At 61.3% G+C, this 12,431-nt stretch overlaps 1 protein-coding gene across 1 annotated transcript in view; it reads left to right on the top strand.

Moving 5' to 3' along the window:
- Positions 1-12,431, top strand: part of NFIC (nuclear factor I C) — a 140,216-nt gene that overhangs the window by 86,131 nt on the left and 41,654 nt on the right. The window contains exons 4-7 of the mRNA XM_067557435.1: positions 1,788-1,862; positions 2,266-2,389; positions 4,851-4,975; positions 12,305-12,430. Of these exons, the coding sequence (XP_067413536.1) occupies positions 1,788-1,862; positions 2,266-2,389; positions 4,851-4,975; positions 12,305-12,430 (450 nt within the window). The remainder of the gene's footprint in view (positions 1-1,787; positions 1,863-2,265; positions 2,390-4,850; positions 4,976-12,304; position 12,431) is intronic.

Below are 12,431 nucleotides of genomic sequence, written 5' to 3'. Positions count from 1 at the left end.
CAAGATCTGCTCTTGTTCCATGGGAATTAATTCAGGGACGTCCTCTGGCCTATGCTATGCAGGAGGTCAGACAAGATGATCACAATGGGCCCTTCTGGCTGTATAATCTAGGAAGAAGTTAAGTGACTTGAGTCATACAGTAAATTAAGGCCCAGCCAGGACTCCCTGCTGTCCTGTGCCCGCTCCATTCAGTCATTTCTGTGGATAACAAGAATATCCAGCGTAAATATTTTAAAGAAAAGAGCTTGGAAGAGAAATAAACCCTCCTGCTTTAGGGCATGAGCTGACCTCTAACCACAGGGGTCCGGAGGGCCCTGTGCCCGGGGCAGGTTATCCCGTCACTGTGGGCTTCTTGCACCTGGTGCTGTGTACTGTAGAGCCAGGATACCAGGCTAGATGGGCCCTGATCTAATCCGGCAAGTCCTGTGCTGGCCCTGTTGTATCTCTGATAAAGCAACGTTCTAGACAAGAATTTCAAGCCAAGTTCCAGCCGCCCTGAGCGCTCGTGACCCAGCCCCTGTGCGGCTGGGTTTGAACCGGGTGTGTGTGAGATGAGGGCAGGTCAGCCTGACATGTACGGCAGTAGCTGGATTCCTGACACACAGGTGCAATAGGCGGGAGCCAGCGTGAGTCACGCAGATAGGAAATCAGATTTCACAGCCAAGCCCAGCGCCTGGGGCCCTGGGCTGGGGATCCCTCGCGCACTCCGAGCCCCACGCAGAGCCCAGACGGCAGGGGCGGGCAGCATTCAAGGGGTGAAAAGGGTGGGGCAGAGCCAGGTTGGGTGATGCCAGCGCTGCTTTGGTACCCATTAGCTAAGGGGGTCTGGATCTTCCCACGGGGCTGCAGCTGCTGTGTGAAACTACAGATTGCGGCTTTAAGGGATGCAGTGGGGGAGACTCCGGGTTGCCGGACTGGCTGCTCCAGCCACTGCCCCAAGCTGGCCATGGAGGCAGCCCGGGAACATCTCCGGGGCAGCTACAGCCTCTCTTCATTGCCATGGCGCCAGTGCACTGGACAGCTCCGGGAAGTGGTGCCCTCTGGGTACCGCAGGCCCGGCGGCCAGAGGCAGGGGGGAGCGCTGTCACCGTGGCCCTGCCTGTCCCGGCCTCTCTGCTGGGACTAGCAGCAGTGATGCAGCCAGTAGCTGTGGTGCCCTCTCTACCATATGGTCAGCTGGGCGCAAGAGAGCGCTAGGTTCCCGCAGAGCAATGGCTTCCTGTGCCCAGGCCCCTAGGCTGGCCTGGGAATCAGGGAGAGAGGAACACAAGGCTCCCCTGTCCCAGTCCAAACGCTCTCCTGGGCTCTGGCGGTTTTTAACTCGGCTAAGCGCTGGCCAGTTCGCTCAGCGACGTGCTGCTCTGGGCCCGGAACGGGCGGGCTCAGCAGACCTGAGTGCATGGGCTCTCGCGTAGCCCGAGGGGCGCCCCAGAGCGCCGGCAGGCCCCTGCCTCAGCTCCCAGGAGCTAGACAGGGACTAGCAAGCCAACCAGCCTCCCGCACAGAAACCTGGCCGCCGAGATGCCTGCCCTGCGAACGGCGCCATGCGTGCGCTTCTCAGGCAGCACGGCAGGTCGGCGTGACGCGCCACCGCGCGACGCCAGTCCCCGGGGCCGGACAAGGCGCCACGTGTGATAGGCAGATGAGCAAGTGCAATCCAAGGGGATAAGTTGCAGGCGAAAGGCAGGGGCAGAGGCTGCAGGGAGGGAATGGCGGCTGGGGGTGTCTTTGGCGTCAGCGGGTGCCGTGTCTCCCGGCTCTTCTCAATCTCTCTCTCCCCGTGGCAGATACGACAGACTTCCAGGAAAGCTTCGTCACGTCGGGGGTGTTCAGCGTCACAGAACTCATCCAGGTCTCCCGAAGTGAGTACCACGCCGCCGGCCGGGGGGGGCGCCTGTGCGCGGCGGTCACGGCAGAACTCTCCCGAGCGCTGACACACCTGCCATTCCAGGGCGGGGCAGAGCCCAGCCGAGCCAGAAACTTTCCCTTCCGCCCCCGCAGCCCCTCCAGGGGAAGCAGACGAGGTGGATTTCGGCGCTGGGCCTGGGGAACAGGTCCGGACACAGCCTGGCAGCCTCGTGCCAATGGCTGTGTTACCGAGCCCCTTGGGAGACATAACGGCAGGGATGAATTTTCCCTCCGAGCGGGTAGCAAATGCTTTCCCCCTGAAACAGACCCAGGGGAGCCCTGTGCCCGCCCCAGGCTGGCCGTTCTGATGACCCCCTTGCCCCTCTGACGCGCGTCTCTCTGTGTTGTGCTCCACAGCGCCGGTGGTGACAGGCACAGGCCCAAATTTCTCTTTGGGTGAATTACAAGGTCATCTGGCCTACGACCTGAACCCCTCGAGTGCTGGCATGAGAAGGACACTCCCCAGCACCTCCTCCAGTGGGTAGGTACCAGCGTTAGCACGGGCTCGGGGGCCAGCAGGGCCTGGGCCGGGCCTTTCCTAGGACTCCTCTGCATCCCAGCGTGGGAAGGGCGAGGCAGGTTCGGTCCTGCTTCCTCCAGACACAGCCTGCGGCACGCCCGGTCATGCGTATGCGAGTGCCTGCCTGGGCACACGCAGACTCCCAGATACACGTGTGTGCAGCGAGGTCCGCACGCCCGGGGACAGGCCTGGAGACGCAGTGGCACGCGCCGTGCCAGATCTGCCCCCCGAGACATGCCTGGGGACCCGGTCACACACCCCAGCAGAGCCACCCGTGCAGAGATGTGAGCACGCAGGGGGTTGCCTGTGGACACACGCACGGGGAGCAATGTAAAACTCCTCCTGCGTGGCCCCAGGGCCGGCTTCACTTGGTCCATCACTAAAAATCCAGGGCAGGTTTTCCCCTTTGCGAGGCTGTAGCCAGCGTCCAGCGCAGGTGAGCAGAACAGTCTTAACTGGGCTTCTCTCCTCCTCATTCCTAGTCCTCTCCCTGCCTCCACGCCTGAGTCCTAGGTGAATGCCTTCCGCCCACCCGCCCGCCCTGGCCGGAGCCCTGCTCACCAGCCTCTCGCTTGCGAGCCTGCTCCGGTGGGGAGTGGGGCGGACGTGTTATTTAACCCCAGCCGTGCTGCTGGCGTTCCAGGGAGCGGGTGCAGAGCAGGGCCCTGCAGGGAACAGATCCAGCAGGGACACAGTTAAGCTACGTTTTTGGCTTGGTGGCTTCCAGGGCCAACTTTAAGCAGCCCTGAGCTTGGCAGCGGTAGCGCCCTGGTGGCGTGGGGCTGCCGGGCCTGTTAGCGGAGCAGTGCCAAGGCTGTGCAGTAGTTTGGTGGGAGGCAACATGAGGAGTCCTGTGGCTCAGCAGAAAATGTTGGGAGCTCCCCAGTGCCGGGGGCTTTTCCCCTCTGACACGGGCCTGGCCAAATGCCCCAGCCTGCAGCTCGGAGAACGGTGCTCCTGGAGGCTGTTGCATTTGGATCAGGCTAATGGACGGAGGCCTGTGGAAATTTGGGAATGAGAAGTATTAGCAGCAGTGTGCCGTGTCCAGGCTCCCTTCTGCTTCCCTGCAAACCCCACTTGTGCCTCCCGGTGAGCATGGGCTGTGCCACTTCCTGTCCAAGACTGTTGTGTGGCTGTTACACTGCTCCGTGTTCCACCCCAGAGGCAGCTGCCAAAGTGACGCCAGTGCAGATCTAGCTGGTGAGGATGATGTTATTCGCTGGCTGCAGGCATGTGGCCTGTGCTTTCAGCCTATAAACTAATCCAAGGTCACAGGAGGGCGGGAGCCGAGGTGGAAGCTGACTGCTTAGATCTCTGGGCAGAATTCGGCTCTCATGGGTGCTGCCAGGTTGCTAGAGAGCAGAATTTGGCCCACAGAGCCCTTTTCCCCTGCCAGGGAATGAACTGGTGCTGCACTGTCTCCGCCAAAAGGCCGAGATGGATTGCACAGTGCTGAGAGTTTCTACACGGCCGCATCGAGCCTGGCCTCTGGTGTAGCCCAGGGTGAGAACACGTCTCTCCTGCCACAGGGCTTGTCTTCGCTGCTGGAAAGGTTCATTTCTTCCCTCGGGGTCACTAACGTGCCAGTTGCCCCGAGGTCAGAACTTCAGATTTGCCGCCAGGTGAGCTGGGCGAGGTGAGGCCGGCCCCGGGCAGGGGGATCCTGCCAACCTCGCCTCTCTGGTTTGGCAGGGCAGACAAGACCTCAGAGCCCCTTTCCCAGCACTTAGACACCTGCTGAGAGCTAACGGGCGACGATTGGTTGAATTGGAGCCTGTTTCCCGAATTGCTTCCCAGGCTGGGATCCAGTGGCCACCCCTTCCTCTCGGAGCCCGCTGGGGTCGCGTAGGTGTCACCGAGAGAATTTGGCCCAATGGCTTCATTTCTTCTTGGCGCCGACCCCGGGGTTTCCTGCTAACCACGCACCACTGGCGCCCCTTCTGTGCAGCTCCTCCACCAGGCGACAGCCTCGCTGTGCCCCAGCCGCATCAGCGTGGTCCAAGAATCACAAGGCACATTAAGTCAGTGGGGACACCGGGGGATGCTCAGCTCCAGGGTGGAATCTGCCCGGCTGCCCTGTCAGGTGGAAAATGTCACGTCCCTGCAGCCCTGACCCGTGGGAGTTGGTGGGTCACTGACTTCAGCGAACAGGGCAATAAGGCTGGGCCGGGGACTTGCCTGAGGTCAACTAGCCATTGAGTGGCAGAGTCCTGGACCCTCGCTCTAACCATTAGACGACACTTCCCTCCCGGAGCTGGGAGCAGAACCCAGGCGTCCAGGCGCTAATCCTTGGCTCTCATCACTAGACTGCACACCACACCAGAGCTAGGGGTTGAGCCCCCAGCCCTGACTCCTGCCCCTCGGCTCTGGGGCAGGGGACAGCGCTCCGTGGGCTGACAAATCCTCACTCCCCCTTTCCCAGGAGTAAACGACACAAGTCTGGCTCCATGGAGGACGACATAGACACGAGTCCGGGGGGAGAATACTACACCTCGCCTAGCTCGCCCACGAGCAGCAGCCGCAACTGGACAGAAGACATGGAAGGGGGTAGGTATCCCGCCGCGGACCCCCTTCCCGGTGTCCTTTCCTTTCGGGGTTTGTGTCACTGTGGCTTACGAGCTAATTCCTGGCTCAGAGGATGTCCCTGGGTGAGCAGAGCTCAGAGGCAGAGCGGGGAACGGGGCCCACCATCTGCACCCTGGGGGCGTTCTTGCTGATCTGGTTTTGAGTCTGCTGTATGTGATGGCATGGCTGGGCAGTGAGCCTGCGGCCAACTCTCCTGCCAGGGTGAGACCAGCAGTGGTGGGACATCCCTAGGGCCGCTCTGCCGGGCAGACGAGCTGGCTGTCGGAGCCCGCTGCTGGGTGCTTTGGTATCTCCGCCTCTGGGATCCTTCTAGTAGTGCAGGCGGGTTTCCCTCGATGGCTGATGGCTGCGCAGGGAATTCCTTTGGGCAAACTGGCTCAGCCCCAGCACAGGATCTCTGGGGTGGGGCTGGGATTCCCTAGCAGCTGCTCTGCCCGGCCCACATGGCTCCCCGCCCGCCCCCTGCGCTGTGGTACCCTGCCCTTCCACACGGGGGCATCCCTCGCCTTTCGCACAGGAGCACGGGGCCTGCTGTGGCCCAGGGGCTAAGAGCCAAACAACTGGGACTGAGTTTGGGAGGAACCCGTGCCAGGGTCACCCCCTTGGCCACCCCTTTATTTGCTGCCAGGCTCCAACCCTGCCCCCGCCTCCGGCTCCCCAGCCCCCCAGATGCCCGATGTCACTGGGGAGGGATTTCTTCCTCCTTTGCTTGCTTTGGCTAGCCAAAAAGGGGGAGTGGGGTCGGCTGGGCTAATTAAAGTGACACAGCCCCTTTTTCAGATGGCCGGGGCCCGAGGGCCCCCGCTGCTAGATTTCTCCCTGCCAGCACAGGGTGGTGGTGGGCTGCTCTGCAGCGTATCTTGTATTTATTTATCTTTGTCATCTTGCCATTTCCCTCCCCTCCCCTTGAAACTGCAGCCTGCACCCAGGAAAGGGGGCGGGGGGAGGAACCCGGGGGGGATCTGCTGGGATGGATCCTCAGGCCTGGCCCCCGGTCCCACCACCCCAAACTGTGTGTGCGTGCACACGTATTCGTGCATACGGGTGTGTGCAAGCGTGGGCTGGGGGGTGGTTCTGACTCCAAGCCCAGATCCTGATCCACTTTCAGTCACTGGAGCCTGCATGGAGCTAGGACAGAATCGCAGCACGATCCTCGCTCTGCCCTGCTGTGGGACGGGGAGGCTGTCCGGACGGCAGCCGGAAGCACCATATCACAAGCTGGGCACCTGCTCTGGGTTTTGCACCATTGAGCCAGAGTCTGAATGGAGGGGGATGATGGTGAATGAAATCCCCCGGTCCGGGGGTGCCTTGGTCCAGTGTACACAGCACCCTCTTCTCCAGTGAAGGAGCCGAGGAAGGGCGGAAAGCTCTGATCTCCAGCAGTTCTGGGCTCAGAGCACCCCAAGAGGCTCAGCACAGAGTCTGGCCCTTTGACCTCACTGGGTTTCCTCCTGATTTACACCCACCTGAGATCAGAACCAGGCACAGGGTATCCGTGCTGGGGACACAGACTCAGCACCTTGGGCTGTCCCTTCTGTTCTCTGTGCCTCAGTTTCCCCGCGTTGGGGAGAATGGTCCTCACCCCCACCCCCCGGGGGGGAAGTGGCCGGGCAGCTTCCTGAGTTAGCAGCTAGAAAACGCTTTGAGATTCATGGTGGGTTTTGCCCTGGGGATTGGAAAATACCAGAGCCAGCTGCCATTTTTTGTTCAAAGCTGGGTTTTGATGAAAAGGGGCCTTTTAATATTTTCAATGAAAAAAAATGTTTCTTTAGAAATTTTGGGGAGTCTTTTTTTTTTATGAGAAACAAAGGAGGCAGGTTACTAGGTAAAAAAAGCCTACACTTTTTTGTTTTCCAAGTTTTTCCTGGGAAATGCCATTTCCCAGCTAGCTCTATTGATGATGATGAATGTGAGAATTGCGATAAAGATCCCCTTCACAGCCTCTAGGGCACGTTATTCAATGTGTAGTTAAGGACCTCCCAGTTTTTGCTGGCCCCTTAGATGTTTGCTTGGGGTGGGTTTCGTTGTATATTATTTATTCATTCTTTGCACTGTGGTAGCCCCTAGCGACTTACTCACGGCCCAGGTCCCCGGTGTGCACAGAACAAAGACGCGCTCTCTGTCTCCGTGCTGCGTGCGCTGGCTGGTTCTGACCCGCCGTGGGGCCCAGATTGCCTCTGGCAAGTTAGAATAGCCCTGGGGTTGCTCTTCCTTACTCAGCCGCTTCCAGCCCAGAATAGCCAGCCCAAAGCACACCGCACGTGTAAGGTCAGGGATAACAGGGCGGTATGAAAGGCAGTGTGGTCCCGCTGTCAGGATGTTGGCGGCATGGGGCAAGGAAGGCGGCGCTGCGCTCAGGCATGGGATAAAAGCACAAATATTTGTTTAGACACGTTTCACCCCCCCGTGCCCCTGTTCACACGTCCTCCCGCGCGTGCTGTGTGCTGCTGCCCGAGGGGGCATGTTCCAGAGGGAGGGGATAGCGCGGCCAGGCTTATCCTCATCTGACAGAGGTCAGTGCTTTGAAGTGACTTGTCCTGGCTTACCCAGGAGTCCTGGGTCCCACGCTCCCTGCTCGAACCACTTGGCCCCCCAGGGCTGCAGCTTTCTTTTCCTTCCCTGTGGTGGGGCCTCGGCTCACTAGCTCCGTCAGCTGTTGGGATTCAGGGAGAACCTCAGCTCTGTGTGCGTGTGTCCCTCCCTCTGTGCCTGGCGGCCCGGCAGTGCCCCGCGACCCGGCGGGGGGAGTAAGCCATCGGAGAAGGGATGTGCTTAGCCGGCGCGTCGGAGGGGGTTTATTTCAATCCCGTACTGGATGTTCCGTGAAATCCTCCTAAATGAACGTCTGAGAAAGGGCTAAACCCATTAACGCCGGCTGGGCCAAATGGCTGGAGATAAAGCCTCGGTGTCATTGTGATGGCAGGATTAACTCCCTCTGGGGGCTTCCCGCTTCAGGCAGGGGGGAGCCTGCACGCTGGGGCCCTGTGTACGATGGGGGGAAGGGCAGATGGGCCAGATGCCCTCTCTAGGGGGATGCCCAGAGTCCTCCCAAAGCAGACGGGCCGAAGGGGCGCAGAGCGAGAGGGGGATGCAGGGGAAGCTGCGGCGTGGGGGGGAAGCAGTGGAGGGGTTGAATGCAGGGGGCAGCAGAGCGGAGGGCACGGGGTGAATTGGGTAGGCGCGGCAGGGGAAATGGGGGAGCAGTGGAAGGGGGGGGCCAAGGGGCACGGAGGTGACTTGCAGTGGGTGAGTGGAGGGGCTGGGTCAGAGGGAGCAGCAGTTCATTCGCCCCACGTCTCCTGTCGGCGCTGCCCTGGACAGGGGCTGCCTTTGTCATGTGCTTTTAGGAAGCCAGGTGCTCCTGCTCACACCCCATGCAGTCCAGGGGAGAGCAGAGAACCAAGGGCGGGAATAGAGCAAGGCGGAGCGGGTGCAGTGCACGCTAGAGAACACTAGGGGGGCCTGGTGGGAGGAGCTGAACCCGGGGCAGCTGTTCCATTCCAATGGGTGCTGCGGGCTGCCGGGGGAAATGCAGCTATGAAGGATCATGGGCCTGGGAGCCAGGAGACCTGGGTGCTATCCCCTCGAGGAGCACGTCTGCCACCTCCGCTCAGTGGGAGGATAAAAGTGCAGCGTTGGGATTGTTGTGCCCAGCCCTGGAGAACCCAGGCGTCCGGGCCTCTTTTAAAAACTGACCCAACTCCTGCTGAGCCAAAGCCTTTCCTGTGGGTCAAAGCACTTGGCCCAGCGCTTCCCCTTGTCACCGGCATGGCAAAATACCACTGGGCACCGTTCTCCCAGCAACTGCAGCCAGCCAGCCGTGCTGGAGGCCAGCCAGGGGCTCTGCTGGGAGGCGATTCCTGCCCTGCATTCCCAGACCAAAGAGGCTCAGGCTGGGACAGCAGTAACGATCGCCGTGTTTGACCAGGTCCCGGACAGAGACCCTGACCCCCGCCGCTGTGCTGGCAAGGGGGGCTGGGCCCAGGGCGATTTCAGCCAAGAGGCCAGCGGTACAGCTGAGCAGAGCTCTTTGCGAGTCGGTTTGGATCGGAGGTTGGGTTAGGAGCCCCTGCGCTGCCCGGTCAGTTCCAGCCCTTCTGTGGTAGAGCCGTGACCCGGCAAGCTGTGCAGAGACGGGGCCGGAGGATCGGTGCCGCTGCAGATCGACAGCAGCTGTGTGCCTGCGCGTGGAGTGCAGGGTCGGACGGGGCAGTGCCGCGCAGGGATGCAGCCTGGGAGCTAGCGGGCACAGGGGGCTTTATCCCACCTTTGAGCCTCCCGAATTCTGGGCTGGCCGGGGCTGGGATTGCCCCTGGCGTGTTAGATCAGCACTGGGGCTGCTCTGCCTTACCGCAGCCTCACTCGCCGTGTGTGGACCACTGCAGCCCAAAACAGCGAGCGCACGAAGCACGCCAGCCGCTCCTCCTCCTGCCCCCCACCCCATACGCCGATCTCCCCAGGTCTGGGGGCGAGGGGGCCGGCCTGCCTGCACCAGCCCTATGCTGCCCTTGGGGAAATGATCTCATGGCCGGGACGTTTCCCCTGCTCAGCTCCCCTCCCCCCTGTGGAGTTTGTGCCTTTTGGCTCCTTCTGCTCAGGTCTCAAATCCCCCGGCTCAGCGCTCTGCAAAGCCAGACGTATTTTTAGCTCTCCTAATCTTTCCTCATAAATCAACAGCCAACTATCCCGGCTGGGGCCCATAACGGGGCAGGGCTGGGGCTGGGGGTGGGGGTCTCCTGTCCCCAGGGATGCCAGTGACTCAGGATCTGGAGCCAGAGGGGTTCTGTCCTTCGGGTGACACTCGCTGGCAGAGGGATGAAGAGCGTCTCCGTGGCTGGTTCCCACCCTGCTCAGGCACACGCCCCGCTGCCCTGCCAGCCTGCCCCGGGGGAAAGCAAAGGCAGGGCAGGGTGCTGGCTGGGCCGGGAGCATGGGGCCAGCGTCGCACGCAGAATCAGGAAGGCCTTTACATGGCTCAGGATTTCCTGGGTGCCAAACTGCCCCGCGCTCTAGGGCCACGTTCTCAGCTCAGTCACCATCGTAAAACCCCACCTCGATTTACCCTCCCGGGCCTGTACGGCCCTGCCCTGGGCCTAGATTTCCCCTGCCCCAGCCTGCCCTGGCCTGGATTCCCTGACCCAGCCTGCCCTGGGGCTAGATTTACCCTGGGCCTGGATATACCCTGTCCCTGGCCTAGATTTACCCTGTCCCTGGCCTGCCCTGGGACGGGATTTAGCGTGCAGGGTCCCTGCCTAGGTTTGCCACCTCTCCAGGTTTTCCCAGACCACTGTCCCAGGACATCGGTCAAGGTGCACAATGCACCCTGCCTGCTCGCCAGTCGATGGGCTCAGGATCATCCCAGACATCCCGCTTTTGTTACCCTCTCCTTGCCTGCCTGGCCTGTATTTCCCTGCCCCTGCCTAGGCTGGGCCCATATGTCTCTGTTCCTGGATGTGGAACTATGGCCTCAGCTGTTCCTGTGGGCAGAGCCTCGGCACGGTGCTCAGCGTGAGCCCTGCAGAGCATGAGGTTCCCCGCTGGCAGCCCGGGCCCTGCATGGCAGGAGGGCAGGGTTAGGACAGGCATGGCAGGGGCGGGCGGGGACGGGGTGGGCAGGGCAGGGACGGGACAGGCAGGGTGGGGCAGGGCCAGTCAGGGCATGGAGGGGAGGACGTGCAAAGCCCAGCAGAAGAGGCTGGTGCGGCAGTGCTGGGTTTTGGTGCTGGGGCCCGGCAGGAGCAGGACAATGTCTGGGTTGGGGGGTGGCCGTGCGCAGAGCTCGCCTGCAGTGCGCCCCTCTCCCTGCCCAGCTCACCCAGGTCAGGCCCTCCGGGGCCATTCGCCCTGAGCTGGGGAAGCGGGTCTGAAACACAGAACTGGAGTTACATGCAGTGCGGGGGGGAGACAGACACCTGTGCACATGGTTACAGACACGCCTGCCAGCACATCCCCCCCCCACCGATGTGTACACACACACGCACGTACACACACGTGCAAACATCTACCCATGTGTACCCATGTGTGTACACACACACACATCCATGTGTGTGCACATACACACACCTTTGCGTACACATGTGCAACACACACATGCACACCCCTGCACACCCATGGGTCCAGCCACAGACACACGCAAGCCCATGCGCACGCACACACCCGCCCCACTGCATACCCATGTGTGCAAATATGCACTCGTGCACATGCGCGCACACACATCTGCACGCACATGTGGGCAGTCAGCTTGTCATTTAGACGCCCCGCAAGCCAGGCAGCCGCGGAGGCGAGCCAGGGAATGTGACCCACTTCATAAGCTCCCGCCCGTCCCTCTGTCGCTACCTAATTAACAAAAGCAAACGAGCGGCTGTGACAGGGCCTGGAGCCGGTGCTAGGTCTGAGCAGACTAAGCTATTGCTCAGGGCCCCGAACAGCTCAAGGCCTCCCCCTCTTTGCTTTTTATTATAAGAACTTGTCTGTTTTCGTGGGGGGAGGGGGGAAGCCCCCAAACTGTTCCTGCTTGGGGCGCCCAGTGGGCTAGCAGGGGCAGGGCTGCAATCTCTGGGCTCTGCGCAGCAATAACCTAGCACTGCTTCCCGAGCGGAGCTGCCCTGGCCACGGTCTTCCAGCCACCTCTCTGCCAGCGACGCCCAGCACGGCCGGCCCCCTGCTCCCTCCAGCCAGCACGTGAGCCCCTCTGTACTGGGGCCTGGCATGTGGCTGCTCGCTGCCAGGATGGCATCTGCCCCCTGTTGAACTCCAGGCATGCCGGAGCCCGCCCCTGCCCCACACGGAGCCCTCTAAGCTCTGTGCTGCACTGCATGCCTGCCCGCCCCCACCGGGGCACTAAGGGTAGCTCATTCCCCAGTGTCTGCTCCCCCAGGGTCTGGGAGGGAAGCTCAGCTAGGCTCGGTCACCGGGCAGTTCACTCCACTCACTCCCCCAATTCCCTGGGCCTCTCTGGCGGGAGGTGTGATTTCACTCAGCCGTCGGCACCTTGGGTCGGTACCATAGCGAATCCGTTCATTGGCCCATCTCCTCTGGCAGTAGCACTCCGGGGGGAGTCAATAAAACCATGTGCCTCATAGGGGGGAAATGCCCTTCCTGACCCCTGTGGTGATCAGGCTCTGCCTTGAAGCCTGACCCTGAATTGGGCTTCTGATTGACTCAGCTGTGGATGTTATTTGTGGGCCCTTTAAAAGCCGACTCTTGGCACTGTCATTACCTGAGCGTGGGCCAGTGAGTGGGAGCTAACCCCCTAATGGTGCTGCTTCTGCTTTTCTGCTTGGTCACTAGGAATCTCCCCCGTGAAAAAGACGGAGATCGACAAATCACCCTTCAACAGCCCGTCGCCACAGGACTCCTCCCCGAGGCTGACCAGTTTCACCCAGCACCACCGTCCGGTCATCGCTGTGCACAGTGG

This window comes from Emydura macquarii, unplaced genomic scaffold (genome assembly GCF_026122565.2).
Source record: "Emydura macquarii macquarii isolate MOO-44397 ecotype Brisbane River unplaced genomic scaffold, CSIRO-AGI_Emac_v2 contig_306, whole genome shotgun sequence".
Taxonomy (NCBI): domain Eukaryota; kingdom Metazoa; phylum Chordata; order Testudines; family Chelidae; genus Emydura; species Emydura macquarii.
This window is presented reverse-complemented; position numbering and strand designations above follow the sequence as displayed.